Genomic DNA, 26,305 nt, shown 5'->3' on the forward strand with positions numbered 1-26,305 from the left:
AGTTGGATGATTGCTTGCGATAAGAAGAGTTTTGGAGGATCATCAGAAGCTAATAAGTGAAAATATTATGGGGCGACTTGACATCTTCACAATCAAACCTTTGAAAAGGCACAAGGCCTATTCAAATACCATGGCCATTCCTTTTAAATTCAACAGAGCGTTGGAGATGCTGGCTGATAGGGTCAATGCGGGCATCTGACAGTCAACATTCTGGACGCTCGGCAAAATCGGCCTTACCTGAAACAGCCCAAGTGTGGAGAAGTCGAGGACACTAGCCTCTCCCTCCCCGCACCAGCAGAAGTGAATGCGAAGAAGACAATAACACACTGGCATCCGTCGCATTCCTGCCCGTTATCTGCATGGTCCCCGAGTGATAGTGTCGACTAGCATACTCGCAATCATTTTCGTCATGCTCACAGATAATGTGTAACAGGAACTGTTCCGAGCAATGTAATAATGAAGGCAATTGCCCGAAGATGCATGCTTCGTGCTGAGTCAGGTCTTACAGTTCAATGCTGTGCCCCACACCGGTCGATCAAAGCTTCCGCCACCTTTTTTTGGCGATTATGATTCATGGATCCCCTTCCTGAGATTTCTATATGGCCCGTACCAAATTGTATTGCTGTCTAAAACCAAGATCAATGGCATCGATAATTCTATGAGCTCCTGGTTTTCCTAGGAGATTAGACTCCGAGGGTCGGCCGGTCAAGTCACGTTGTCATGCCCGAGTTCATACCAGCGTAGCCGACAGAGGGGCCCTGAGAAAATCGAAACTCGGAATGCAGAATACTGGTGGAGAGATTGGGACAAGGCCGGTGGGGCAGAAGCTGAACAAATGGCTCCCCCCATGCTCCGGACTCGGATCTGGCAGTCTTGCCTTGAAAAGTGCTGCTGCCCCTCATATTCCTCTTCATCCCCTTTCCTGCCTTCTCTGACCGCTGCACTCCTCTATTTCCCCGTATAACTGTCCTCAGTAAGTCGCATTGCAGTCAGTGACTACGAAGGCCAGCTAACATATCTCAAGCTCTCAGCTTCTCAAAAAGTTCCTCCTTGCATCACAATGGCCCCTCAATTGCACCGCAACCCCCCTTTCCGTGCTGAGCACTTGGGTTCTCTCCTCCGGACAGATGATCTTCTGAAGACCAAGATTGCTTTCGAGAAGGGTGAAGCTTCCAAGGCCGAGCTGGATGCCATTGAGAACAAGGATATCAAGGAAGTCGCCGAGACGCAGAAGAAGCTGGGCTATGCTGCCATCTCTGACGGAGAGTACCGCCGGCACAGTAAGTCATCTCACCCTCTCTTGGAGCCTATATCATCTCCTGAAGCCTGACCGATGCTTGTCATTAGTGTTCTGGGGTACTTTCTTCCCTGGCTTGGACGGATTTGACGAAGTGACTGATTTCGACGCCGACATCTTCCGTCCTTACGCCCCTGATGTTGCTGCCTTCCTCGAGGCTGGCCACAAGCCTGGCGAGACCGTTCTATGTACCGGCAAGATCAAGCACGTTGGCAGCACGTATGTCGATGAGTTCAAGTACTTGGCCAGCGTCGTCCCCGCCGACGAAGTGAAGAACCTGAAGATCACCCTTGCCGCTCCCAACTGGTACCACTTGCGGTACAAGGAGGGCAAGGCCTACCCCAAGGATATCTACAGCTCTGATGAGGAGTACTTCGGCGACATCGCCAAGGCCGTCCAGGCTGAGCTGCAGATCCTCTATGATGCCGGCTGCAGAAACGTCCAGTTTGACGACCCCAACCTTGCTTGTAAGGCTCACCCAAACCGACGATAGCGTGGACTAGCTGATCATTGTGATGCAACCAGACTTCTGCTCCGAGAAGATGCTCGCGGGCTGGAAGGAGGATTCCTTGAACGTGCGCTCCGCCGATGAGACCTTTGAGCAGTACATCAAGCTGTACAACGACTGCGTCGCTAATCGCCCCGCCGACATGCACGTTGGCGTTCACCTCTGCCGCGGTAACTTCGTCGGCAGCCGTCACTTCTCCGAGGGTGGCTATGACCGCATCGCCACCAAGCTTTTCCAAGAGCTCAACGTCGACACCTACTACCTCGAGTACGACACCCCACGTGCCGGTGGCTTCGAGCCCCTGAAGGAGCTCCCCACCCACAAGAACGTCATCCTTGGTGTCGTGACCAGCAAGTTCGCCAAGCTCGAAGACAAGGAGGAGATGAAGAAACGCGTCTACGACGCGGCAAAGTTTATCGCTGAGGGCAACAACATTTCTCTGGAGCAGGCGCTCAATCAGGTCGGCGTCAGCCCCCAGTGCGGTTTCGCCAGCCACAGAGAGGGTAACGCCATTGACCGCGACGGCATGATCGCCAAGCTGAAGCTTGTCCGGGAAATCGCCGACGACATCTGGCCCGGTCAGCAGTAAGCTGAGAGAATTTTCTCAGATACCATCTCACCCACCCCTCCCATAAGAAGGAGTTCTAGCAAGGCTCCGACTCCTAGTCGATTTCAACAATGAGCGTGGAGTGATGAACGAACGTGACGACAACTTTGTGTGTGTTTAGGATACCACTTATTTAACATATGGTTTTTCTTTCAAAAAGAATGTACAGTGTATAATTTCTGAGGTTGATTTAGAGATAGAGTGTCTTAATATGCGAGGAGGCTCTGAGTACCTTGGTGGTAGCCTTACTATGGAGTCATCCGAGGTCATCTCAATGGTGACAAGCGTGAACAGGTCGCATTAAACAAACGGATATTATCGATATTCGGCCTCGTACAACCAGAAGTCCTGAATTCTTTCTCGGATGAATCTATAACCACCTGCTAACAGTTACTCGGTCTCGGAGTATGGGCTGATCTTTCCGGGCCATCCCCTGTTAGGGGTAAGACTCCCTTCGGGCGGAATAAGTCTAGATCACTGCCTGATACGAAAGCGAGTCACATGCTCCAGCTGCGAGTGGTCTATTTCCCCTCAACACCATCAACAATACAAAGTATAGCACGTCAAACGTACGTCAGATACTCCATTTAAACCACATGTCTCTCCTTTTCCTAATATCTAGCAGCTCTGAAAAAGACAGAAAGCGACCAAAAACAAAGACATCATTAAATAGGTGATATATGTGTGGCGGGCATGAATGTATGTGCTGGTCCAAGGTTTTTCCCTTCTATTCTGAAAATGTTTCTACACATCGACGAAGACACGGGGTAGATGAGGTGAAAACGTGAAGAAAGACTAATTTCAAGACAGAGAAGAAAGATACAAGTATTATTAGGGGGAGGTATTGAAATGGCCCGCATTGGAACAGTGAGGGATATCATGAAAAGAGAAGACTGAAACGGCGGAAGAGGCATGCGCAGGAGAAAAAGAAAAACGAAACACGGGGTTTAAATGCTGCGTCTTCTGTCATCAAAGCCGAAGTGAAACGAGAGGGTGCCAACTGATTCGGTGTAGGTGGAATAAAACATGTTGTACCCGACAGGCGGCGCTGAACTGCCCTTTAGATCCACGACTGCAGGGAATTGGCGGTCGGCGTGCGGATACTTTATTTCTGAGGTTGTGTTTTGACGTTGTTGGAGAGCCAAGCCTACGAGAATGTAAGGTTAACCCTGTCAGAGCGAGAATGTGGGGATTTGGACTTACAAGACCCTCGAAGATACCGGTACCCTCTGTTGCGACACTAGGCGCAACGTACCATAGCTTATCCTTGAGTTTGGTAAGTTGCAGTGCCTGGGTGACATCTTCAGGGCTCATGTCTGCAAATCCCCGTTATCAGCGATTGACTTCGCAAACAAGTATTGATAATACGTACGGCCTGGGACGTCCTGCTTGTTGGCAAAGACAAGCAGCAGCGCATCCTTCATTTCGCGATCATTGATGATTTTATGAAGCTCGGAGCGAGCCTCTTCCATGCGATTAGTGTCGCTTGAGTCGACCACGAAGATCAGACCTTGTGTACCTGTTCAAAGCGAGCAGCATCAGCATCGGACACCTTCGTCCACAGCTGTTCTGTGCAATAAGACGTACCGGAGTAGTAGTGTCTCCATAGAGGACGAATCTTGTCCTGGCCACCAACATCCCAAACGTTGAATTTGACATTCTTATATGTGACGCTCTCAACGTTGAAGCCAACGGTGGGGATTGTGGTGACATCCTGGTTTGTGAGTTTCAATTTGTAAAGAATCGCTGTTCACACCTTGGTCAGTACTTGAATTCAGCTGACAATCAGTGGCCAGTGGGCCCCCTCACTAGTCTTTCCAGCAGCATCCAAACCCAGCATCAGGATTCGCATCTCCTTGGTGCCGAAAATCTTCCCCATTATCTTAGACACGGAACCGCCCATTGTGACACGCGATAAGCGACCTCTGAAGGCCGCAGGCTGCTGAGGAGATAAAAAGGGTGAATAATATGTTGCGGGATGTTTGCAATGAGGGATGGCCCAGTAAAATGCGATCAAAATGGAAATTCGACGTTGCAGTTGCTGGAAAAGAGAATGCGTTATTTAGGGGAGGGTGTTGCGGAGGGAGGACGAGAAAGAGGACAGCAAGCTGAGCACGGTCGGAAGGTCAATTCAAGTTCCTTCCGCATGGACAAGGTAGAGGTGGCTCATTATTGCAATGCGCCGGGGTACGCAAGGTAAACAAGACATACAGAACTTACCTGGAGGGAGGAAATTGAGGGGAGGGGAGGGGAGGAAAACAGCTAGTAGGGAGTGTATGAAAGAATGAATTGGACGAACGACCAAAGGAACGGCACACTGAGAAGACCAGCAGGGGTGAAAAGTCAATTCGACCGTGTGACTGATCGAAAAGAGAGAGAGAGAAAGAGGAAGGGAGAGAAAGAGAGTGGGAGAAGCCAGAGCAGCCAGAGCAGCAGCAGCAGCAGCAGCAGCAATAATGAGAAATTCAGGGTTCACGATCCACCTCAACGAGGAACAACGAGCGCTGGCAAAAGCTCGAGCGCCTCCGTAAAAGGGGCTATCCAATGACTAAGCGTCAACCCCCCCGCGCCAAGCACTTCGGCTGTTTCAGACTCTTATACAATTTCATTTATCGTTGGTTCTGCAACTGTTCATTTCTAGTCGTGTTTGTGTTGGACTAACTTATTCAGCTTGCAGGTGGGGGGGCGAGGGGTGAATTGGAGAAGAAAGATGAGAGAGAAGAACGACAGTTGTACAGACAACAACAACCGAGGGAGTACACGGTAAGTCCCAGTCAATTCTCCAAGCCAAACACATCCTGACTATCGTGGAAATCCGCTCCACCCAGTTTTCCATCGGGTGGAGTGTAGGACAAAACACCTATCGGATCTCTCCGCGTTTGAAATTGAGGCGATACTCACGAGGCATAGACTAAGTTGATTGTGTTCACAATATTCCGAAATTCCTGAGGGAACATTTTCATATGTCAAACGCCAGGCACGGGTTCAACCCACTCGGCAGGCGGCGGTACCTTTGTGTATACAATACGTCATGGCCAAACTGGTGAGGTCATCCCACACCCAAAGCTCCTTCGCACATGGTCAGTCTTACGATCGTTGGTTCGTACCGCAAAGCTGTTGGCTTTTTCCTCTCTGCTTTTTCTTCATTCATAAAGCCGTGCAAGACCCTTGGTCGTTGCATGCAAGTGATATTTCTACCATTTCCTTAGTGTCCTTTTCCACCCCATGAACGCTACCATTATGGCAACCCGCCCCTTCCGCCGTCGCTCATCAGTCCACGAACAACAGGTGTCTCACCATTTTAAAAGATATTCATGGGAAGCACCTCCGTCAAAGGTACGACTATGCGACGGGAAACATAGGGTTCTGCTCGTCTCACTGACGATGTTTTCTAGACTATCTACGCTGGTCTCTCAGTTTTGTTCGATGATGATGGCGCAACAGTAGCTATTGCGATTCGTGATGCGACCTATCTCCTTGACTTTGTTCAGGACGACCTCACCGCAGACGGGGAGCAATCCCTTTGCACGCAGATCGTTGATTATGTCCTGCATAATTTGCGTCAATACAGCGAAGAGCGCCTCGAGAAGTTCATCGGATTGGCCATGCCGACCACCGTGGCGAAGAAATGCTCGACTCTCTGTTCCAAACTCTGGGGGGAACTTGATATCATCCCATTGGTCTTGCCCGAAGAAAGTAGCGTCGGCAGTGACAACGTCTCTAACCATCCTATTCGCAAGTCCACAGGCTGGGAGATCAAGAGTGTCGATGAACAAGCGGAGTCCATGGGACGGAAATGTGTTAGGTACGCTTTGCATTCATTGTCGGCCTGGCCTATCTGCATGCTGACATCCTTCAAGGCTCTTCGGACCGGAAAACATCCCCTTGTTGCAAGTCGGGTTCCTAGGCTTGGTTGAGGTTGACACTGCTTTTCACGTGCGGTTGACGAACCTAGAGGATTTTCAAAAGACTGTCACTCCAAAGACCTGGGATGCGGTTCAATATTATGCTTCCGATCTCAAGAAGAGAAAGACCAGGGTCGCGTTCTTCAGCGCCACACCCCAAGGTGGTGGTGTTGCTCTTATGAGACATGCTCTTGCTAGATTTTCCTATTCCTTGGGAACCGATATTAGATGGTAAGGTCCTTGAAATGACTCCGCGTGTCTGAGGTGTCTGAAGGGTGACTGACTATGAGAACCACCAGGTACGTGCCCAAGCCCAGACCCGGGGTTTTCCGCATCACAAAGACCAATCATAATATCCTGCAAGGAGTCGCAGCTCCAGATGAGCGCTTGAGCCAGGAGGACTGGGACAAGGTCATTGATTGGATTGATGAAAATGCAAAGCGCTACTGGCTCAGTCCGGGTGGCCCTCTGCGTCATCCTTCCGAGGGAGGTGCCGATGTGATTATCATCGATGACCCACAGATGCCTGCCTTGATTCCCATTGCCAAGAAGATGGCACCCGACAGGCCGATTATCTTCCGAAGCCATATCCAGATTCGGAGTGATCTTATTGCCCAGAAAGGCTCGCCACAAGCGGAAACCTGGGGCTGGATGTGGAAGCAGATCCAGCAGGCGGACCTCTTCATTAGCCATCCTGTGAGCGTCTTCGTTCCGGAGGATGTTCCTGCTGAGAAAGTGGGATACATGCCTGCTTCGACCGACTGGTAGGTTGCAATACTACGTGCGATAGGCCCGTCGCTAATCGATACTCCAGGCTGGATGGGTTGAACAAGAACATGCAAGACTGGGATATTGCCTTCTATGGCCGGATTTTCAACTCGATGTGCAGGAATTCGGGCATGCTCACGATCAACTTCCCTGAGGGCAAGTCAACACATCTTGATTTCACACGAGCTTGACTGACAAATGCCTATAGATGAGTACATTGTCCAGATTGCCCGATTCGATCCTTCCAAGGGTATCATTGACGTGGTGGAATCATACAAGAAGTTCTATCAACGCTTCACAGCCTCTATACCCGACAGCCAGCCACCGAAGCTATTGATCTGCGGACATGGCTCCGTTGATGACCCGGACGGATCGCTGATCTACGACTCTACTTTGTCGCACATTGAGAACAACTGCTCCGAGATTTCCGATCATATCTGCGTCGTGCGTCTCGGCCCTTCGGACCAGGTGCTCAACGCGCTATTATCGAAAGCCAAGGTCGCTTTGCAGCTGTCGACGCGGGAAGGATTCGAGGTCAAGGTGTCTGAAGCCATCCACAAGGGTAAGCCAGTGATCGCCACCAAGGCTGGAGGGATCCCGCTGCAAGTGGCCGACAAGAAGAACGGATTCCTGGTTGAAGTGGGCGACACTGATGCCGTGGCGGAGCACTTGTATCAACTGTGCACGGATGATGAACTGTACGAGCGCATGCACAAGTACGCCTTGGAGCACGTATGCGACGAGGTGAGTACGGTCGGCAACGCGTTGAACTGGCTCTATCTCGCTTCGAAGCTCTCCAAAGGGGAGGAAGTCAAGCCAAACAAGCGGTGGATTAATGATATGGCTCGCACCGAGGCGGGACAGGAGTACACGGGCCAAGAAGACCGACTGAACCGGTTTGACCTGTAGTCGAGCAGTGCCATGCATGACGAATGTTTTTCATTTCTTTTTTGTTTGTTTTTTTTTTTTTTTTTTTTTTTTTTTTTTTTGCTGTCTGGGGGATTGTTAGAACCATTCCACTCCATGCGCCTGGTTATTTCAGACCACTCCTCTAAACCACTTATACATTGCTGCTAGTTTTGTCTTTATTTTCAGACTAATGTGAAAGACATGAAATACAATAAACATACATAATGGGGTATAAATGAATCGCTAGAAGTCTAAGAAAGAAAAGACAATATTGTCATAATCCCCGCGCCCAAAGTCCACCAACCCACGTACTATCCCTCAACACCCTCCTCACCACCCACTTCCCAGATTCAAAAGAAAGATATATTCATCGCCCGACGACCCGATACCTCTCCCTCGCCATTCCCCCCTCCGCGCCCTCAACCCCATACCCCTCCCCAACCTCCCCAACAATCCGCGCCGGCGCCCCGCCCACCACGCACCAACTCGGCACCACCATCCCCGGCGCCACAACCGCCCCGTCCAGCACACACGCAAAATCCTTGATAATTGCCATGCTTCCCACGACCGCATCGCGCCCGATCTGCACGTGATTCCCCACGCTGGCCGCCTCCACGACCGCGCGCTCCCCGACAAACACATGGTCGCCGATCTTGAGAGGATAGAAACTGTACACCCCCCTGTGCAGCCGCGAGGGGGGCCGCAGGATCGCTTGCCGGGAGATGTAGCTGTACCGGCCGATGGTTATCGCGACGGAGGGGTTGGGGGATGCGCTGGTGGTCGAGGTTGTGCTGGTGGAGGTGGAGGTGGAAGCGGTGGGTTTGTGTTGTTGTTGTTGTTGTTGTTGGGAGGAGGAGATGCGGTAGAGGTCGCCGCGGATGACGGCGTCGGATTGGATGACGGTTTTTCCGCCGAGGATGATGTGTTGTGTGCCGTGGATGAGGCTGCGGCGGGAGATTTTGTTGCCTGTATCCTTTTTTCATGTGTTAGCTATGGTTGTGTGGGGATGTGTATCTCTCTCTCTCTCTCTCTCTCTCTCTCTCTTTGTTTGAGTTTGTTTCTGCTTGAGAAGAGGGAAGATTGGGCTTGAGATTGAGTGTAGGTCCAGAATTGAAGCTGGTGGAATTATGGGTATGATGGTTCTTAGGATGGAGCGGGTTGGGACTAACGTACTGTCTCGATGTATTCGCCTTTAGACGCTTTGGGAGGCATATTTGCTTGGACTTTTATTCGAGGGCGTTGAGTGTATCGCTAGGGATAGGCTAGAATGGTGTTTGTATAGCGGGTGGTGCTGTGCTCACATTAGAAGCGAAAGTAGGAGTGTGGATGCGACTGCGATGCGGTGCGGCAGTTGCGCGCAGGCGGTGGCCGATGCTCTAGACGCGCCAGAAGCGGTGAACACCACTGCTTCCCTTGTGCTACGGAAGACTTCTTACAGATTGGAGGGGTTCCTGAGGATGATGGAATTCTGTTTCTTCCCCTGTTACTTGGTCTTACGATGGCATTCACAAACAGACTTCCCCACAGTGCTAGTAACTATGCCGCTTATCATGGCTTATCGATGGGGACTGTTTTCTGAGGAGCATGCAGCACGTTGAATTCACCCAATAACAATAAATTGATGTAATTGAACTGAGTGTGGATTGACATTGACTTATTAGTACTACTTTTAAAACAAACAATTTGCGAAGAAACCAAAGGATATCTCAAGCACGAAATGTCCAAACCTGAATCAAAGGTATCAACCCGTTTCACTAAACCGAGGTGACCTGCCGCTTAGGAGCAGGGACCTCGCCGTCAAAGTGGACTTTGTAGGCTGTTGGAAGCGAAAGCATTAGTCACCACGCATTCAAAGCCTGAAATGGAAGCACTTACTGGTCGGGAATGGCGAGTAGGCGCCATGGTCCTCCCGAAGGTACATCGAGTAGCCGCCCTTCTGTGGGATCTTCTTCAACACTCCCTGGCCACCAGGCGCAGGCCGGAGGTTGTCCAACCGGGCAACCATGCGCACCATGGCGGTCACCGCAATCAGATTGGCTTCCTTGCCCAATCCGCTTTGGGGACCTGTGCCGAAGTCAAGGTAGGAGTCGATGGGGCGGTCGAGGCGGACCTCGTCAGGAGAGGGGAAGGCAATCGGGTCTCGGTTGGCACCCCGCTGTATGTTGTCAGTGTCTACCCATAGACCCTTGCATTGAATTGACTTACAGAGCCCACAAATACCTTGTCGCCCTGCTTGAGGCTGATCGGACCATTGTCATCGGTTAGGGTGATGTTGGTCTGGGCCTCGCGGTAGGTGCCCAAATTGCCGTTCAAGCGCATCGCCTCCAGGCAGTAACGTGTCAGCTCGTTGTTAGCATCCAGAGAGTCCTGCTTGGCTAGCTGGTTGATCGCAGCAAGGTGGCCCTTGCCCTCCGTCAGATAGAAGTGGATAATTTGAGTGAACTAGACAAATTAGTATGCGTGCCATGATCAACTGGCTAGAAGCAACTCACCATCTGAGCTTGGGAGTGCACGATCTCTACAGCTGCCGGTAAGATCTGTCCACAAGTGACCTCAGAAACTCCGTGGCCACTCTCGAGAAGCCGCTTGATGAGTTGGTCGCCATACTCCTTCAGTGCATTGTGATCATCACGGAAGCTGTCAATGATACCCGAAAGGAAACCGGGGGAGTTGATCGACTTGACATGTCCTTCGACGAGTCGGCCCAGCTCCTGGGAGACAGCCTGGGCAGCCCGGTGAAGAGGGAATGATTTCATCAGATCCACATCGAAGAAGATGGAGCTATAGAGCACCGCCATAATCATGAAAAGCTCGTGTTCAGAGTAGACGCCACGGGGGTGACTGTTCGTCTTCAGAGGCAGAGAGAACAGCTTCGACACGAAATGCACAGGAGCGAGGTTTCCAACACTGTAAATCAATTAGGCAATGATCTTTCACGGATGCCAGAGCACTTACTCTCGAGCAATGTCCACCTGCCTCCTGCCGGCGAGGTTGCATGATTTCTCTCCAATCAACTTCAGTGTGGCATCTTCATAGAAGTATTTGATATTTGTGCGCCACTGATCATTGTTGAGAGACTTGCTCCAGAAGTTGGTGCCTCCCTTGCCGGCGTGAATGGAGGTCAAACCACCCCAGATCAGCCGGAAGTCCTTTCCGGAGTCCAAGGCCAACTTGACATTGTCATAGGTCAGCAGAGCAGGTGTGGGCTCGGTGTAACGGGGTGGGTCGTAAGAGTAATCAGCCTCACGACCCAAATTCTTCATGATGTTCCGATTCTCGGACGGAATCGTCATGGGGTAATGTGCGTAGATAGAATCACCCTTGAACCAATTGGGGAAGACTCGCGTCGCAAGCTTGTAGAAGACACATCCCTGATTGATGTTGAGGTCGTAGCGGACCTCGTTGTAACCCCAGTTGGTGAGGTTACGAGGGTTGTAGTCAATCTGCGTAGGCCGTGAGTAACGTGATAACCAACAAGAACCAGCATAGATGGGACTTACAGTGTAATATCTATCACCACGGACCAGAGCCACGGCATCAGACAACACCGCACGAGAAATAGTGTAAGTAGGAGCGATGCCGACTCCAGGGATCATCGGCTCCTTGGCCTCTTCGGAAACGATACCGGGGTAGAGCTCGACGTAGTCAGGGTGCTCGTACAGGTGACGCAGAGCATCAGCAACCTCAGGGTCGGAGTTGATCTCCTCGAATGTCTCATAAGGCTTCAAGTTGAAGAATTTGCGGAACTCATTCAGGGATCCGACGTTCCACTTACGACCCTGCTCGATACCCAAGATCTCGACGGACTTCAGGACCTTGGGAACATTCCGGGCACCGAAGGAGCCTGCAGTGGCTTAGTTATACTCTTTTTGCATTCTCTCTTACGGGCGAAACTTACTCGCAACGTCCTCGATGGCTGTTTTGAGGATATGAACAAGCTCTTCGTCCTTGAAAGTTCCATCCTCCTGACGCTTCAATCCGGCAAAGGTACGCTGGCTGGGGTCTTTCGGGATAGTCTGTTCGTACTTGTGAAGGCCTTGGAGAAGCTCAGGAAGGGTGACCTCTGCAGCGGGCTTGCCCATAAGCTCTTCGTAGACCTGTTCCGTCCACTTCTCATCACCGGCGCTGATCGCAGAGTGCCAGCGATAGGCCAAGTTGAACTCAATGGAGCACTGGTTTCCTAAACCAGAAGGAGTGGTTTTGCTGCCCTCCATCTGGGCTCTGGGATCCTGGGAGGTGTTAGCGACTGGATATGGGACAGTAATATGGTGAACCCATGCGACTCACCAGGCACCACGTGCTGTTACTGCGGTTCAAGTTGACTATCGTACGGAGGTAATCGTACAGGGTTATGTTGATGAACAGACCGCAAGTGACGCTAGAGAGATCAGCTTGAGGATGTCGCGCGAGCTTTTACATTTTCACGTACAGTCGACCAGTCTGGAAAAGATCCTCATCGTACTTGGCCCACGCCTTTTGGGCCTGTTCTGCTGGGAGGCTGTCACGGGGCTTCGTGAAGCGACCATTCTCATTAATAGCTGCCAACTCTTCAACAACGTAGTTGTGGAATCTAACACATAGCACCCATTAGCATTGGCCTTGGAGAGCCGGAGATAAATTTACTCACCTGCTCAGCATGACCATCAGGACGCTGCAGGCTGCGGGGAATGCTTGCAGACGTTGCTCCGAGAAGGTATCCGGCTTCAACTTTCCATCTTTGAAGGTACGGACCAGGTTCTGGTCATCCTGAGTGTCGCCGTAGAGAATCGAGAGATCGAGGTAGGCGGAGGTTTTGTTGAGGTGGGGCTGCCTATAGTCCGTTTGGAAGATATCTGACCGGGGAATCAGCAAGATGATGCAGTGAAGAGGTATCGAGCGACCGCGCCCAGACGGTGGACGAACCGTGGATAATCAACGAGGCCCAATCGAAGAAAAGACTCGATACTTTGTTCGGATGGGGAGTGAACTTCTCGCGCGCAAACAAACAGTCAAACACGAGACCAGCATCGGGAAGTCCACCGGGTTGGATTGTCAGGGGAGCAATGGAGCGGGCATAAGGGGTGTTGGCAGCGCCCAACCACGGAAGGGTCGGGTTGTTGTTGGAGCCGTCGGCGGAGCGGTACGCATACTCACTCCCCATGTATCTACACCACAGCAGATCGATTAGACAGGCTGCTTGCTTGGATTGAACTCGCTGGGCCAGCAATCGACTTACGAGAGAGGAGGGTGAGGCAAGGAACCCCAGAGCTCGTCCAAAAAGGCATTTGTGAGATCAACCCGATTCTTGGAGTCGCCAGGAAGAGCGCTGACCAGCTGGAGCAGGAAAGCAAAGCGCATAGCATGTCAGCGATCGACCTCATCAGTTGAATTTCCATGCTGCTTACCTGGATAATGCGCTCCATAAGCATGGTCTTATCGTCGACGTATTCGCCCTTGGCCTTGTTCTTGATGAGGTCCTTCAACGTTCCGGCATCCTTAATCCCAAGAGACCTCAAATCCGAGAGCAGGCCGCCTGAGTGCTCGTGTTCGACGTAGGTTCCATCGCCGTTCTGGTTCGGCAGAGGGCGCCGCGATGCGTGCAAAACCTGGGCATATCGTTCGAAGGCAGACAAGCCGTCGTCGTGCTTCACTTGCTTCTCGTAACGGGGCTCACTGTGACTTTCATCCGACGAGGATTGCGGCGAAGGTGATACCTTGGATTGACGCTTCGTTCCGCTGGACTGAGTCCCGTTTGGCTTCGATTCGCGCTCCCCCTTCCCCTTCTTAAAGGTGCTGGAGAATCGGCGCAACATTATGATTAAATGATATATGAATAGATTACAACAGAGTGTGGAAACAGAGTAATGACTGGTGAAGACAAATGGCGAGCGGCGACCAAGGGATGCAAGAAGGAGAGGAAACGTTTACTGACACACAGCAAGTGCCCAGGCTTTTGAGCTGTCCGATTTACAAATGGACTTTAAACCCAGGCGCTGCATGGGAGTCGCCTGCCATCCACCGTGCCAGCCAATTTGTGGACCCAGTGCACCGAATCCCAGTACAACAATACTAATGACCCAATTGCGAAGGGCGTCGCTCCGCTGGCTTGCCACCTGCAGATGACGATGTGCCGTATCCCCTAAATGTCATCAATAATGCGATCTCTCTCCCGGGCCCCGCGCGTAGCACAAATTGGTCGACTGTCTTTGGCTCAAGTTACCTATACGTAGTAGATGCACAGCAGAGTGGAGACCCTCAGATTGGCCATGTAAAAGGGGTATAATGTGGAGTCAAACGTGGTTCAGCTGTCCTACGCTACCTGAATGGTACCTCAGTGTGATGCAGCTAGCGTGTAGCAGTAATACGAGGTGATTTGTGTTGTGGTTGGTGCTTGACAAAGCTCGAGCTTGGCTTGATCTATACGGAGTCCATACAGGCAAGTACCGGTACATCATTGCCTAGGCGTACAAAGTCACCTGTGATACAGCTGAAGGGAGGGGGAGTAGCTTTAACCAGGGAGTGAGACAGAAGAGCCAGCGGGGGATTTTTAAAGTGAATTTTCTGGTCGGGCAAGTCCGGCAGCGAAGGGGGAGGTGAGTGCACCAATCAGCTAAGAAGCTGTGGTTGATCGCAGTCTGGAGTCCATGATCATCGTCTAAAAGGAATCTGCACTCTGCAGTATGGATTGTCGATGCCAAGATCCTTGCGACGAAACCATGGAGCTGGAACCTGGAAGGGGTTCAGAGCCCCCACTTTAGCTTCGAAATGCCAATCGTAAGACGGCATGACATTGGACTCCCGGTCCAAGCTCTGTGCTATACTTCTGAATCTCTATTGGCGACCCACCGACGATCGGAAAGGCATTGTGGAGGACAATCCTGTACCACGAACCGAAGCAATGGGGTTCGTGCTGTCGCACCTAGATGACTGACGACTGATGAGGAATAGTAGCTTGTGAGGGCTCAAGATCTGACTGACAAGCTAGCTGAAAGGCTCACGCCTCTAGGCCTGCTGCTGCCGAAGATCTCACACCGATTTATGCATTCTGACCCATTGTGGCTGCAAGACACCCACCCCCCTGCGGTGTAAGGTCAACTGGGGCCTGCGCAAACAAATTGAGCACCATACCTACTGGGTATATGAGTAGCAACTCTATTCCGTAAAATCTCGCGCAAGCGAATTTTTGCATCGGAGTACCCATAATATTATTATTATTTTTTTTTTTGGAGATCGAAGAATTCTGTCTCTTAGTGAGGACCCAGATTTGGTGGGTAGGGATCCACGAAGGACGGACCATAGGGTACCCACGCGTTCACACTCTGGGCCTATCTTCATTTCATCTCTGCAACAACAGGCACCAAAAAGACTTGTTACCATTCTGGGATGGGGGGAGCGTGAAAGATTCTTCCGACAATTTCCTTTCTGCATCATCCTTGCATTTGTGTGCTTGGCCATGCATTACACACATTGGAGAACATAACCGCAAGCTTTCCCCTCGAGACACATAGACTAGCTCGTGCATCATGGGATGATCTAGTCTGCTTTGTGTGTCGCTGAGATGACTCGTGACGGTGATCATCCTGGGAGTAGTATCGAGATGTGAGGATCGCTACTTGTTGGTAGATCATCAGTCCGTCATCAGAATGTCCAGTCGATCAGTCCAGATCTGTGTGACACGCACAGAATTCAGCCAGCCGCACAGATTCCACACACACCGAGGGATTTGACATAATCCGTTAAGGAGGGGAGACAGGCCGCCCGTCAGCCCTTCAGCACGCTTGGTCTCGCTGGAATGAAGCCCAGCCATCCCTTATTGAGACAGAGAATGTATCGAGTTTTTGGTAAAGATCGACGAAGCCGACTGCATCGACGCGGGAAAGTGTCTGTCTGCCTAAGCGCTACTCGGTGGATGTTCTGCAGAGGGAAAAGGGAATCGGGGGAGGTTGGGTTGCTGTGGGATTGTATTGTGGAGTGGAGCAGGAAGTTCGGGGCGAGTTGGGGCCAACCAGTCTTGCGATCGGGTGTTGCCGAGTGGTTCATGGCGGCCCCAGGCCGTCAAGCCCCGCAGCTGGAAAAGGCCACTAACGAAACTAGCATCGCACTAGTCCCTCGCCTAGTACTCCGTGGGCTGATCGATTCCCACCCGATTTCGAGGAAGGTGTTGAGTTGATGGTTTGAGCGTGAGAGAGTTTGCTTTTCATGTCCATGGCAGCGGAGGGACACCTTGGCAGTTGTTGCACTTGAAGCATGCTGCGGAGAAGCATCCCGTGCAGCGAGCAAATACTGTACATTGTACGGAATACTGGGTAGGATTACTCGCAAGGGGCATAATCGACTGTCCCCACCACGAGTGGCCACGAGAGGTACTACTGTTCTTTGGCCCTCGCGTAGACCTTCTATTGGATCTGGTATATGGACCTACTGTGATGCTTCTTATCACGACTCTCGTCTGGATGCTGTGGGTCTGAGCACAGATTGGACGGCTAATGTGCACCCGCACGTCAGACAGGCCCAGATCTTGAGCAATCTGCTCTGGAAAAAAGCTCTTGCGAGTCATTGAATCACCACCCAAGCGTTCGGAGACCAACCCATCGGGAATCGAAGGTGTAGCCAAGGAACAGGTGTGTGATACTCGAAAAAACCTTTCCCGGACTACCCAATGCCCATACTTGCACCTGAAAGCATTAAAAATCTTGTGATACAGGTGATCTCCACTCTCTTCCGAGACCGGTGGTGAATTGTGCTCGCCGCCGAGCGCAAACATGGGAAAGATCGTCCTCCCGTTGTAAGTCATTGTGTACAAATAAACATTCCCGGGGGTTCATTGGTCTTCAAATGTATGGTGGACACTCAGACAACAAGAAGATTATCTTCCGCCATGATGCCGGCAGAGCAAGAGATGGGCAGACCATTATGTCAATTCTCCGAGAGGCAAGAGACGGGTGGAAATTCCGCCTATGATATTTTTATACTCTTGTCAGTATAGACAATTTACTGACCCTCCTAGCAGCACGGGGTCTGGCAATCTGACATCGGAACGCACAGAGTTCCCATCCACATCGTGCTGGGCTTAGCGTCCATGCAGATAGAGTCGAACTGGATAAACATGGACTCCTTGTAAGCAAACCCGTAGTTCGTCACCTGCCTTGATTAGTGTAGACATGCCATATCGTACTGGCCGCTGCAGCCGCAGCTAGCAGGTCGGCCTGTTCTCCGTAAAGAAGCTAGTATACCGCCGTGGCAGGAAAGATAAACAAAAAGAGAATTGGTAAGGCGGATGGTTGGGGGAAAGGGGGGCAAATCAGTCGCTGCACATCGTCACAAAAGGGGTCGACTTAATGTAAAAGCAAATTTTGAGGAATGCGCTCCAGCTCTTGTCTCAGCCAACCACCATCCTGGGGTCCACTCCAGAAACTGGTTGAATTTGACGTATCTTTCGCAGGTTTCCGGGCCTGAGGCTGCAGGAACCCCATAAATCCAAGTTCCCAACGGTGGCACACCAGGGTCACACATGTACTCTCTCCCTGAGTCTTTGACTGCCGGTCTGTTCAAGCTCCTCGTGGGTATATACAGCAGCAAACTGCCCCGATTCAAGCCTTTCGACTTTTCGCTCATCCTGCCGGTGGACAGCATTCAGTCAATTGCACGCAAACTAAGTCCCCGAATTCAAAACCATGGATGGGGTTTCGATGGGGATCGGCCCGGCCCCTATGCCGAAACACTTTGTTCTGTGCTTTGATGGAACCGGCAACAAGTTCTGTGGGGATGAATCAGATAGTAATGTACTCAAGATCTTTCGTGTAAGTCAATCCTTAGATATCCTCCCCTGAGAGAGACCACTCCATATAAATTATTCGATCGACTCACGCCTGTCGTCTTCGGTAAATAGATGCTCGATCGCAGCAAAAGCCATCAGTTCCATTATTACCAGCCTGGAATTGGGACCTACGTTACTACTCACTCTCTCAGTAGCCATAGTCGTTACCAGAGAATCCGGTCGGCATACTTGAAGGCCAAAGATTCTGCCATCGGCTCCTCTTTCGATCAACACGTGATGGGAGGGTATAAATTCTTGATGCGATATTACTCTCCTGGCGATGATATCTACTTCATCGGATTCAGTAGAGGTGCATACATTGCGCGCTTCCTGGCGGAAATGCTTGACTATATAGGATTGCTCGAAGCGGGTAACGAGGAATTGATCCGCTTTGCGTGGAAGACTTTCGCCAAATGGCAGCAGCGACGAGATGATACGGACGAAGAACGTGAAGAGAAAAAAAAGCTCTTCAAGTATATGAAAGCGTTCCGCGAGACCTTCAGCCGGCCGATCAGTAGGATCAGGTTCATGGGTCTATTCGACACCGTCAACAGTGTTCCGCGTTTCGAGTCAGCATGGATGCAAAGAAGCAAGTTTCCCTACACCGCCCGTAGCTCAGCCAGGGTCATTCGACATGCGGTCGGCATCGACGAACGTCGAGCCAAATTCCGGCAAGATCTGATTTCAGAGGTCAAGCCCTGGGCTGAGAAAAAAAAACGAGAAGCCCATCTTTGGGGACGCCAGAAACTTCATCATCTTCGTCATCCCAACGAAACACATGACCACAATAACGTCCCTGCAATTACCGTGAACGACGACAACGGCGAGAAGCAAAGCGACCAGGGAGTGCAGCCACGCTCGAGACCAAGCCACGAAGAGACTGAGTCTGTATACCGCAGCACGAACTGCTCTCGTGAGGACCTACATCACGAATCGCACCGGTACCGTGCTCATGCCTCGCCCAGTCCTAATCGAAAGCTCAGCCTTGCGGTGCCTGACATGGCGGGATCTGCGGAGGATCTCCATTCCATCCGTAGCGGCAACTCCGGCCTGTCGCTACAAGTACCCGAAGTAGTTGCACAGGCTGCTATGAATGACGATAACGATGGTCAAGATATCCAGGAAGTTTGGTTCCCGGGAGGCCATGCGGATATTGGAGGAGGCTGGAAGCTTGGTGAGGATGAAGAATGGCCACTGAGCCATGCCCCATTGGTGTGGATGGTCCAGGAAGCACAACGTGCAGGGCTGCAGTTCGACCCCCGGAAGCTGAAGCAATTCGAATGCTGCGAGGAATTCGACGGCGAATACACTCCAATTCACGAAAAAACAATCAATTGGAACGAGAATAATGACTTCTGTCGAGATCAGGTGCATAATAGCACAGATAATGATCAGCCTTCCCAATTCCGGCCGGCTGCGATTGAAGGGAACTCGGAATCGAGTCGCAACTTCCGCAGAGCTCTCCTTTGCTCCAGCACCGAAGGCTTGCTACACGATTGTTTGGAGTTTAACATGGGTTTACCGGCCATGTCAGTCCTCACATGGAAGTTGATGGAGTACCTGCCTTTCCGCCGGATGGATCTTCAGAAGGATGGCTCGTGGAAGCCAATTCGATGGCCCTTGCCCTGCGGAGAGGTTCGTGATATCCCGAATGAAGCTCAAATTCATGTCTCAGCAATTCACCGAATGGAAAGCGATCCCAACTATCGCCCGGGCAACTTGATCATTGGAGGTGGCGGCCGTGGCGTGAAAAGAGCACCTCGGGAATATGGAATTGGCGAGTGGGATCTCAAGGCGCACGCAGGTGACCCAGTGCGTGAGATTTATGTCCGCAAGACTGTTTCGAAGTTGTGCGAGGAGAATCATCACCGAAGATAGTGGCATATACCTGATCCCGCGGAGCAGTGACCGGGCGGGCGGTCGTTTTGAGCGTTCATACCCCTTGATAGCCCCCTGACTTTTGATTGATCAAATGATTTATTCTGAGTTCACGCTTATAGTCTTTCGATCATAATTTTTAATTATTTGCCGTCCAGAGTTGACTACATTTCCCTGAGATTATCTTGGACATAAAACCATACGAGGGGACACGATGCTCTTCTCTTCGCCTATCGTCAAGTGAATCGGTTGTTGCTTCGAGATATTATTCCGTTGTGTACTTGAATCTTTCAGGCCTTATGCACCGTCGATGAGTTGCCTTCTTGAGCCTCGTCGGCCAGTTTACAGACCCGCAATGATGGTAGGCAATGAAGCGCCGCTCGCCGACTCGGCAGACGCGCCTCAATCCTAATAACTTGGTCGCATCAGGGGGTTTGCTGTCAATCAAGCCATTATGCAGGGTTGGTCCGTCAGCATGCGGTGCAGTAGTCTGTGTTGTACATTCCAGACTATATTCCCGGCACATCCGCGATTGCTGGAGGAGCCCAATAGGCACAAGTCAAAGCCATGTTCACGGGTTGGTAAGGTGCACTGCGTTAGTGCGCCCGACCCTGGAGGCATTGATCATGTCTGGGCTGGTCTAGACTCGAGACCACGTTGAGCAGAAATCAAAACTCCTGTTTGCTGGGAGGTTCCCCTCTCCTGCCTTGGTATGCGTGATCTGGATCCACTGTGATAAGGCGCGGGGTTGCAACCATCAAGCCTTGAAGTGTTGAAAATAAGAAGTGAGGATGAAAATAGTTTGTGTTGCAAAGGTGCTGGGTCCAGAGTTTGAGCCAATGGAAAGAAATGGAGAAATCAGGAAGAGTGGTACAGCCGGAGGGAAGACTGGATGCTGCAGCATTTGCCTCAAGCCACGCTTATCGGACGTAAACAGGGATCGTCCTGTAGCGGATGAGGGGAAACGAGCACCCGTCAGGGTCCAGATAACACTTAGCACTGAGCACTGCAGATAATGCCTTCGGTCATCTCCCACGCATCATGGTGAAAGTGATGGAAGCACGAGGATGAAGAATGTCACCGTAGTAGTGGTAGTGATTTCGTCACTCACTTTCAAGTAGTAGTTATTAGAAGAGTAGTTGTAACTGTCGACTGAGTAAGAGAATGTAGTAGTAATCGATGAATAGTCAGAAATCGAAAGGGAAGGCGGTGGGCGGAGTGGACCCGAGGTTGAATTCGTGGGTTGAGGATGGGATGAGCTGACCTCACCACTTTGAAGTCTTAACTAGTTAACTAGTCAACTAAATTACTACATACTGTCTGTCCCTTGCCTCCCTTCTTCAAGAAAGTTCAACAGGTGTAGGGACCAAGAAAGATCATCATGTTGTTAATGGGAAAAGAAAAATAACAAAACCATACAAAAAACAAAGGAGCAAAAATCTCTTGCGTGCAGAAAGTCCCAGCTTCCAAAGATATAAGCAAAACGAAGCAAAACGAAGAAAAAAAAGGGGGGTGAAGTTTCCTTAAATCTCCTCTCCTCTCCGCTTTGCTCGGGCAAAAATTCAACCCCCCTCCCCCCTCCCCCCGCCCCTATAGCCTGTGTGTCTCCGTACGTCCATTAAAGTTACAACTTCGCAACTACTCCGCTCCACTCAACACGCCTTCCCGTCAACCCCCGGTCCTGCGCCCGGCTACCACTCTTCAAATTTTTTCTCTTCTCACACCAGCATGAGGTCCAGTTAGCCCAACTTTTGGCTCGCAGACGGATATGGAAGCGTCTCACCCAACCCCAGAGGGTATTATGCTACCCCCAAGCCCTGTGGACTCGGCAGGTTCGGTTGACTCGACCTCGTCCGGCTCTACTGTCGAGCATACCACGGAGCCAGAACGCAGTGATCACGTCACGATCACTTTGTCTCTGACTCCCGATTCGCCTGTCCAAACTCCTAGTCGTGCCTCATACACCCGCTCCCACTTCCGGTCCCGATCGATGATCGAAGTCCCAGGCGTTCCCCCCATGACGCGCGCCCACTCGTCTCCCGGGCTGGACTCGCGAGGCAGATATATCTTCGTCAACGGCCGCGGGGGTGCTGCCAATGTCAGCGACAACTCAGCAAGGCGTTATCTGCCGCTGCAGGTGAACACGGAGGAATCGCCCGACTCGAGAATGATGCCCCTGAATGTCTCCCAGACCATTTCCGAGAACGGGGAACTGGACACCAGGACGGCTTCGTCTCCGTCCAAAGCCGACTATCACCCTACATCGCCTGTACTCGCGTATACACTGCCTCGTGTCAATCGCCGCCGTCCCTTGTCCCCCCTCCATTTCCACCCGCCCACGTCGCCTGGTTCGTCAGTTATGGGCAGCCCGTCCCCAGCGCACTCTTCGCCCGTCATGCTCAGTTCGCGCTTCAACGAGACATTCCCCGGCTATTCAGCCTCCTCTACATCCTCTATTCCGTCGACTCCTACGAGCCTTCGATCCCGCAGCCCTAGTATCTCCTCGCTAGAAACCATTCCCGATATCCCTGATGCGGAAGCCGCAGCGATCGAGGCGGACAGGATCGCAGCATTGAAAGCTGCTGCCGATAAAGCTGACGAAGCGGAGGAAGCGACTAACACAAGCCGGCGGCGTGGAACCTCCGATGCTTCGGGTCCTTCGAGCCCTTTCATGAACATGCGTGGTACTTCTGGTGGATACGGGGTGCGGACCGATAAACGGAAACGCTGGAGTGTCTGTGGGGCGGAACGCCGTCAGGATCTGGATCTGGAGACAATCTGGGAAGATTGAGGTGTGAAACTGAATCTATCGCGACAACACCACGAATCACAACCTCTTTCGGATAGAGGAAGGGCCTCTCCCTCTCGGGTTCAAGAACAACAAACATACTGCCAGTACAGAGCCGTTGGAGCCAACCCTATTGATCACTCATTTTTTTCGTTCTTTCTTCCGATTCGGCGCTTAATTGAGGGATACCCGATCTCTTCTGTCTACTTTTCAATACGCGGTGTTTATTTGTGCTTTCAAGTCCCATTCAGGAAGATTGTGGAGTCATGGGGGATCACGCAGGTTCGTTGATCCTCTGGGTCGTGGGGGTGGCAGCATTATGGCGTATGGTAGCTTTGCAACGATGCAGATCAGTTTTTCCCTCGGGGCTTATATGTTCCTGTTTCTTTTCTCCGCGGATCCTTATTCCCATCTCCCTCCTGTCTCCTGTCATTCGGCCCTCTTTCGTACCCGCTTTGCCCTTCATTTTCGAGCGAGATTGAAACGATCCTACTTGTGATTCCCCTCTTGTTTTCCGTCTCGTTCTTGCTTCATTGTTCCATCGATCTTATGGGTTCGGCTCTTTGTCTTTGATTCCATTCGCTGTACCATGGTTCCTAAAGGGTTATTTTCTTCACCGGTGGAATGGCTAGGTGTACATAAACTCTGTGACCTTTGCGGATACTGCACAGAATAACATACCTCGCACAGCGGCTGTCGTGCACTAGGACGACTGTATACAAACGGGCCAAAGTTATATCCGTATCTGCTCCTTCTCTCTTTCTATATCGAGTATATGGCTATACATGACCTTCCCATCGAGGGAAACCAAAAAGTAAATCCAAGCGGCAGTAAACAAAATAACACTGTCTCCCCTTTTCCCGAAAAGCAAAGTGCAAACCTTACAAGCGAGGTTCACGCACAACCCCCTCACACTAACTAGTTCCACCACCAGCAGAAGCTACAGCAGCTACAGCAGCACCAGCAGCAGCAACCCTCGCCGAAGGCAACGAATCATCCCTCCCAACGCCAACCCCAATCTTGCCCAAGCCATAAATCTCACAGATCCCCGCTGCCGCGCGCTCCCCGCTCCAATATGCCCCCGTCGTCGTGCCCAACGCCACAAACGGCGCCGTATGCTCCCCAGCGAACCACACCCCGCGCTCCGCGCCCATGCCCGCCCGCAACACCTCGATATCGCGGTCCCCTTGCTCCAGTCCGACCTGGAAGTTGCAGTACGAGCCGTGGCCCGCGTAGGGGTCATTCTGCCACTGCGTTGCCAGGTAGGCTAGGGGCTGGCACTCCGCGGCCGTGGGGGAGTAGTTGTGCAGGCGTGCGATGAAAGGTTCAAAGACTTGATGGAGGGTTTCGTAGTATTCGGTGGAGGATGGGTCGAGGTGGGCGATTTGGGAGACGATGTGCGTGGCGCAGGGGCCGAAGGTGTAGAAGAGGAGGGTTGGGTGGGCAGTTTGGGGAGGAAGCGCGGCGAGCGAGATACATTCTTGGTTCCATTGGATGTGTGGTGGGTGGGTTGTGGAGTAAGTGGGGTTGAGGAATTGGGCGAAGGTTGGGATTTGGTAGGATTTGTATGTCGGGGTGTTGGGGCCTGGTGGTGGTGGTGGTGCTGCTCCTGCTGCTGCAGGGTCATCGACGTGCCAGAAGGCGCGCGAGAAAGTGATGTAAACTTTCTCGAGGCGGCCGTAGGAGATGCTGTCGATGGCTTGGCTGAGGCGTGGTGGGAGGGATGGGTTAAAGGCGGCTTTGTTGCGCTTGAGCCAGCCTAGGGGACATGTGACGATTACTTCGTCGTACTGAGAGATGTCTCCTGAGGCTGTGGTAAGGGTCACTTGGGTGGTGGATGGCGGAGCGGCATCGTCGCGAGTGCACGACTCGATTTTGATAACCGGTTGGTTGAGGCGAATGTCGGCGTGTTCGCGTGCAGTCCTGGAGACATGTTCTAGAATCCGTTCATATGTCGATGCAACAAAGTAATTGTCTATGAACACAGAAGTTTATAAATACTGCCATAAAATCACCCGCAAGAGGAGCTTGGAAGAGTACTTACTTCCGTCTATGCATTCTTCGAGGCAAAAAAACTTCAAGCTCTGTCTTTCGATGGAATCGCCAACATAGGCTCCCCACATCTTGCTCGATTCGATGCAAAGAGCCTTTTCTTGCTCGCTGAGGTCGGTCTGTCCTACTTGTTCCTTGATGTAATCAAACAAGCTCCGGTCGACCGGGATCGTCTCTTTGTAGGTGTTGCTATACTTGAAAGCCTTTGCAATGATTGTCCACAAGACGTCCGACACCTTCTCAGCCACTTCATCACTGACTGGCTTCCCATCCGGGGCTATAAGAGCCTGGTTGCCTTCAAAATCTTGAACGACGGTGTCAGTCGATTCTGCAATGCTGACAATCGGGTTCTTTCCGGTGCCATGAATCCAATTAGGGCCCCTGCTTGGTATTAGCACGACTGCAGTACCGTAGGGTGATAACGCTCACATGTCAACCATATGGTTCTGAATCATATTTTGATGTACCTGTTTCGACATTTTAGCAGTCAATTCTTGGCAGATAGAAGCGTTGTCCATGGTAAATGCACCCTCCCACCGAGTCTGTCTCTGGCCTCAAAAAGAGTGACCTGGGCACCATTCTGAATGAGGATGTCTGCGCATCGTAGGCCCGCAAAGCCCGCTCCAAGAATAGCCACTCTTGGCCTATGGCCTTCGGCAATCGATCTTGTCAGATAGGGCATGCCTCGACACGACTGAAGCAATGATTGCACGTCTCTGGTATTGATTGTGTGCAGGAGTCGCAGGCCGGACTAGACTATGTTAGCTTTAATTCTGGAGATGACGTGTTGCGCAATGTGGACGATAGATGTCATTCAGCATTCTTGATGCTTAGTTTGACACCCGCACAGGACTGGAATGCCCTTAGCGGTCGTTGACGATGACTCAATTTGAAGCCAGACCGTCGATGTATAAGCTCGCAAGCATGTACACATGACATGCTTGCATGATGCAGCGCGCTGCATAAACATTCCGAACAACCAATGACGAGAGATAAAATGACAGAAAAACGCAGAGATACAACTGGTCTGACCTACCGATCTGTGAATAACTTCGCTGTTCCAAGTACGCGACACCCCGCGCAAGCCGATAAACATAAGATGAATGGTATGGAGTGGCGAAGAGGGAGCGGAATAAGTACCCTTTGGAGTACCTTTTTACTACAAGTCTTATTAAACTAAAAGCTGGTGAGACACGGCGGTTATAAGTCAGCACCGAGTCACCCATCAGGCTGCCACGTGCATCGGAGCCCTTCCTCTACCACTGGTATTGCCGCCCGCGGCGCCCGCCCCTTCTTCCTCTTTCTCTCTCTCTTCCGCGGGCTCCCCCGCCCTTCGTCTTCTTCCATGCATCCATTCCTCAAACTGATACCGAATCATGGGTTGTATTCATGCACGGAGCAGAGCTAGTTATCAGCTAGTCTTATAATTCCCCCGCACGCTATGCCGAAAATCTATCACTTATCTCTTAGTCAGGAAATCTTCTCGATCAGTTGATGTTGTTCAGAACTTATGTGTATGGTATTAGGCTGATAATAGCACTTGATATCATTGTCATCCAAGACGAGGTGGGTTATCAACAGAACAAAAGGTGTCCACAAGTACCATTGCCTTCGGACAATATACAACACGGCAAGTGGCGGGGGAATTCACAATCCAATCATCACAGGGCGACCATCACTCCAAATCATACAGGCAAACACCGCTTGCTGGTTTGTGACCTCCAATAGAGTCTACTCAAAGGCAAAAGGATATGGAACAAACGAAACAGACAGACATAAGAAAGGCCGGGTCATTAC

General features: G+C 51.4%; 8 protein-coding genes across 8 annotated transcripts; 4 read left to right on the plus strand and 4 right to left on the minus strand.

Moving 5' to 3' along the window:
* The first annotated feature begins 603 nt into the window (after positions 1-603).
* Positions 604-2,541, plus strand: BP01DRAFT_391653 (cobalamin-independent methionine synthase II family protein). Its single transcript, XM_025578096.1, has 3 exons — positions 604-1,280; positions 1,348-1,764; positions 1,823-2,541. The coding sequence occupies exons 1-3, from the start codon at positions 1,061-1,063 to the stop codon at positions 2,392-2,394; spliced, it is 1,209 nt and encodes a 402-aa protein (XP_025431472.1). The 5' UTR covers positions 604-1,060; the 3' UTR covers positions 2,395-2,541.
* A 976-nt stretch (positions 2,542-3,517) lies between these two features.
* Positions 3,518-4,315, minus strand: BP01DRAFT_373761 (ADP-ribosylation factor family protein; the record flags this gene model as incomplete). Its single annotated transcript, XM_025576798.1, has 5 exons — positions 3,518-3,559; positions 3,616-3,728; positions 3,785-3,931; positions 4,000-4,158; positions 4,222-4,315. The coding sequence occupies 5 exons, from the start codon at positions 4,313-4,315 to the stop codon at positions 3,518-3,520; spliced, it is 555 nt and encodes a 184-aa protein (XP_025431473.1).
* A 1,268-nt stretch (positions 4,316-5,583) lies between these two features.
* ccg9 (putative trehalose synthase (Ccg-9)) lies at positions 5,584-8,074 on the plus strand. The gene is made up of 6 exons (XM_025579159.1): positions 5,584-5,748; positions 5,808-6,217; positions 6,273-6,548; positions 6,617-7,081; positions 7,132-7,241; positions 7,294-8,074. The coding sequence occupies exons 1-6, from the start codon at positions 5,638-5,640 to the stop codon at positions 7,992-7,994; spliced, it is 2,073 nt and encodes a 690-aa protein (XP_025431474.1). The 5' UTR covers positions 5,584-5,637; the 3' UTR covers positions 7,995-8,074.
* A 287-nt stretch (positions 8,075-8,361) lies between these two features.
* Positions 8,362-9,315, minus strand: BP01DRAFT_340134 (dynactin subunit 5; the record flags this gene model as incomplete). Its single annotated transcript, XM_025573390.1, has 2 exons — positions 9,168-9,315; positions 8,362-8,967 (listed from the first exon to the last, which is right to left on the minus strand). Exons 1-2 carry the CDS (start codon positions 9,204-9,206, stop codon positions 8,362-8,364), a joined length of 645 nt encoding a protein of 214 aa, XP_025431475.1. The 5' UTR covers positions 9,207-9,315.
* Positions 9,316-9,617: 302 nt separating this feature from the next.
* BP01DRAFT_340139 (peroxidase/cytochrome P450 family protein) lies at positions 9,618-13,927 on the minus strand. The gene is made up of 13 exons (XM_025573391.1): positions 13,379-13,927; positions 13,210-13,307; positions 12,897-13,138; positions 12,622-12,826; positions 12,424-12,564; positions 12,282-12,372; positions 11,893-12,223; positions 11,495-11,838; positions 10,950-11,437; positions 10,487-10,901; positions 10,200-10,436; positions 9,870-10,149; positions 9,618-9,810 (listed from the first exon to the last, which is right to left on the minus strand). Exons 1-13 carry the CDS (start codon positions 13,784-13,786, stop codon positions 9,749-9,751), a joined length of 3,342 nt encoding a protein of 1,113 aa, XP_025431476.1. The 5' UTR covers positions 13,787-13,927; the 3' UTR covers positions 9,618-9,748.
* Positions 13,928-17,468: 3,541 nt separating this feature from the next.
* Positions 17,469-19,839, plus strand: BP01DRAFT_356544 (T6SS phospholipase effector Tle1-like catalytic domain-containing protein). The gene is made up of 2 exons (XM_025574985.1): positions 17,469-17,773; positions 17,863-19,839. Exons 1-2 carry the CDS (start codon positions 17,648-17,650, stop codon positions 19,666-19,668), a joined length of 1,932 nt encoding a protein of 643 aa, XP_025431477.1. The 5' UTR covers positions 17,469-17,647; the 3' UTR covers positions 19,669-19,839.
* Positions 19,840-21,243: 1,404 nt separating this feature from the next.
* On the plus strand, positions 21,244-22,594 carry BP01DRAFT_42148 (uncharacterized protein). The gene has a single exon (XM_025579515.1). It carries the CDS (start codon positions 21,437-21,439, stop codon positions 22,457-22,459), a length of 1,023 nt encoding a protein of 340 aa, XP_025431478.1. The 5' UTR covers positions 21,244-21,436; the 3' UTR covers positions 22,460-22,594.
* Positions 22,595-23,146: 552 nt separating this feature from the next.
* Positions 23,147-25,291, minus strand: BP01DRAFT_42156 (flavin monoamine oxidase family protein). The gene is made up of 4 exons (XM_025579521.1): positions 25,038-25,291; positions 24,938-24,975; positions 24,501-24,889; positions 23,147-24,431 (listed from the first exon to the last, which is right to left on the minus strand). The coding sequence occupies exons 1-4, from the start codon at positions 25,188-25,190 to the stop codon at positions 23,371-23,373; spliced, it is 1,641 nt and encodes a 546-aa protein (XP_025431479.1). The 5' UTR covers positions 25,191-25,291; the 3' UTR covers positions 23,147-23,370.
* Positions 25,292-26,305: the final 1,014 nt, after the last annotated feature.

The sequence above is a fragment of the Aspergillus saccharolyticus genome, assembly GCF_003184585.1.
Source record: "Aspergillus saccharolyticus JOP 1030-1 unplaced genomic scaffold BP01scaffold_14, whole genome shotgun sequence".
NCBI lineage: Eukaryota > Fungi > Ascomycota > Eurotiomycetes > Eurotiales > Aspergillaceae > Aspergillus > Aspergillus saccharolyticus.

Bases quoted from the DNA above. Each gene is read 5' to 3' on its own strand.
- BP01DRAFT_391653 (XM_025578096.1), top strand. From the start codon at position 1,061: ATGGCCCCTCAATTGCACCGCAACCCCCCTTTCCGTGCTGAGCACTTG. The intron at 1,281-1,347 runs GTAAGTCATCTC...GCTTGTCATTAG, and splicing joins CGGAGAGTACCGCCGGCACA to TGTTCTGGGGTACTTTCTTC. The intron at 1,765-1,822 runs GTAAGGCTCACC...TGATGCAACCAG, and splicing joins TGACGACCCCAACCTTGCTT to ACTTCTGCTCCGAGAAGATG.
- ccg9 (XM_025579159.1), top strand. From the start codon at position 5,638: ATGAACGCTACCATTATGGCAACCCGCCCCTTCCGCCGTCGCTCATCA. The intron at 6,549-6,616 runs GTAAGGTCCTTG...GAGAACCACCAG, and splicing joins TTGGGAACCGATATTAGATG to GTACGTGCCCAAGCCCAGAC. The intron at 7,082-7,131 runs GTAGGTTGCAAT...TCGATACTCCAG, and splicing joins ATGCCTGCTTCGACCGACTG to GCTGGATGGGTTGAACAAGA.
- BP01DRAFT_340139 (XM_025573391.1), bottom strand. From the start codon at position 13,786: ATGTTGCGCCGATTCTCCAGCACCTTTAAGAAGGGGAAGGGGGAGCGC. The intron at 12,373-12,423 runs GTACGTGAAAAT...TGATCTCTCTAG, and splicing joins CTTTTCCAGACTGGTCGACT to CGTCACTTGCGGTCTGTTCA. The intron at 9,811-9,869 runs GTAAGTGCTTCC...CGCTTCCAACAG, and splicing joins CTACTCGCCATTCCCGACCA to CCTACAAAGTCCACTTTGAC.
- BP01DRAFT_356544 (XM_025574985.1), top strand. From the start codon at position 17,648: ATGGATGGGGTTTCGATGGGGATCGGCCCGGCCCCTATGCCGAAACAC. The intron at 17,774-17,862 runs GTAAGTCAATCC...TTCGGTAAATAG, and splicing joins ATGTACTCAAGATCTTTCGT to ATGCTCGATCGCAGCAAAAG.
- BP01DRAFT_42148 (XM_025579515.1), top strand. From the start codon at position 21,437: ATGGAAGCGTCTCACCCAACCCCAGAGGGTATTATGCTACCCCCAAGC.
- BP01DRAFT_42156 (XM_025579521.1), bottom strand. From the start codon at position 25,190: ATGCCCTATCTGACAAGATCGATTGCCGAAGGCCATAGGCCAAGAGTG. The intron at 24,890-24,937 runs GTGAGCGTTATC...AATACCAAGCAG, and splicing joins CAGAACCATATGGTTGACAT to GGGCCCTAATTGGATTCATG. The intron at 24,432-24,500 runs GTAAGTACTCTT...CTGTGTTCATAG, and splicing joins CGAAGAATGCATAGACGGAA to ACAATTACTTTGTTGCATCG.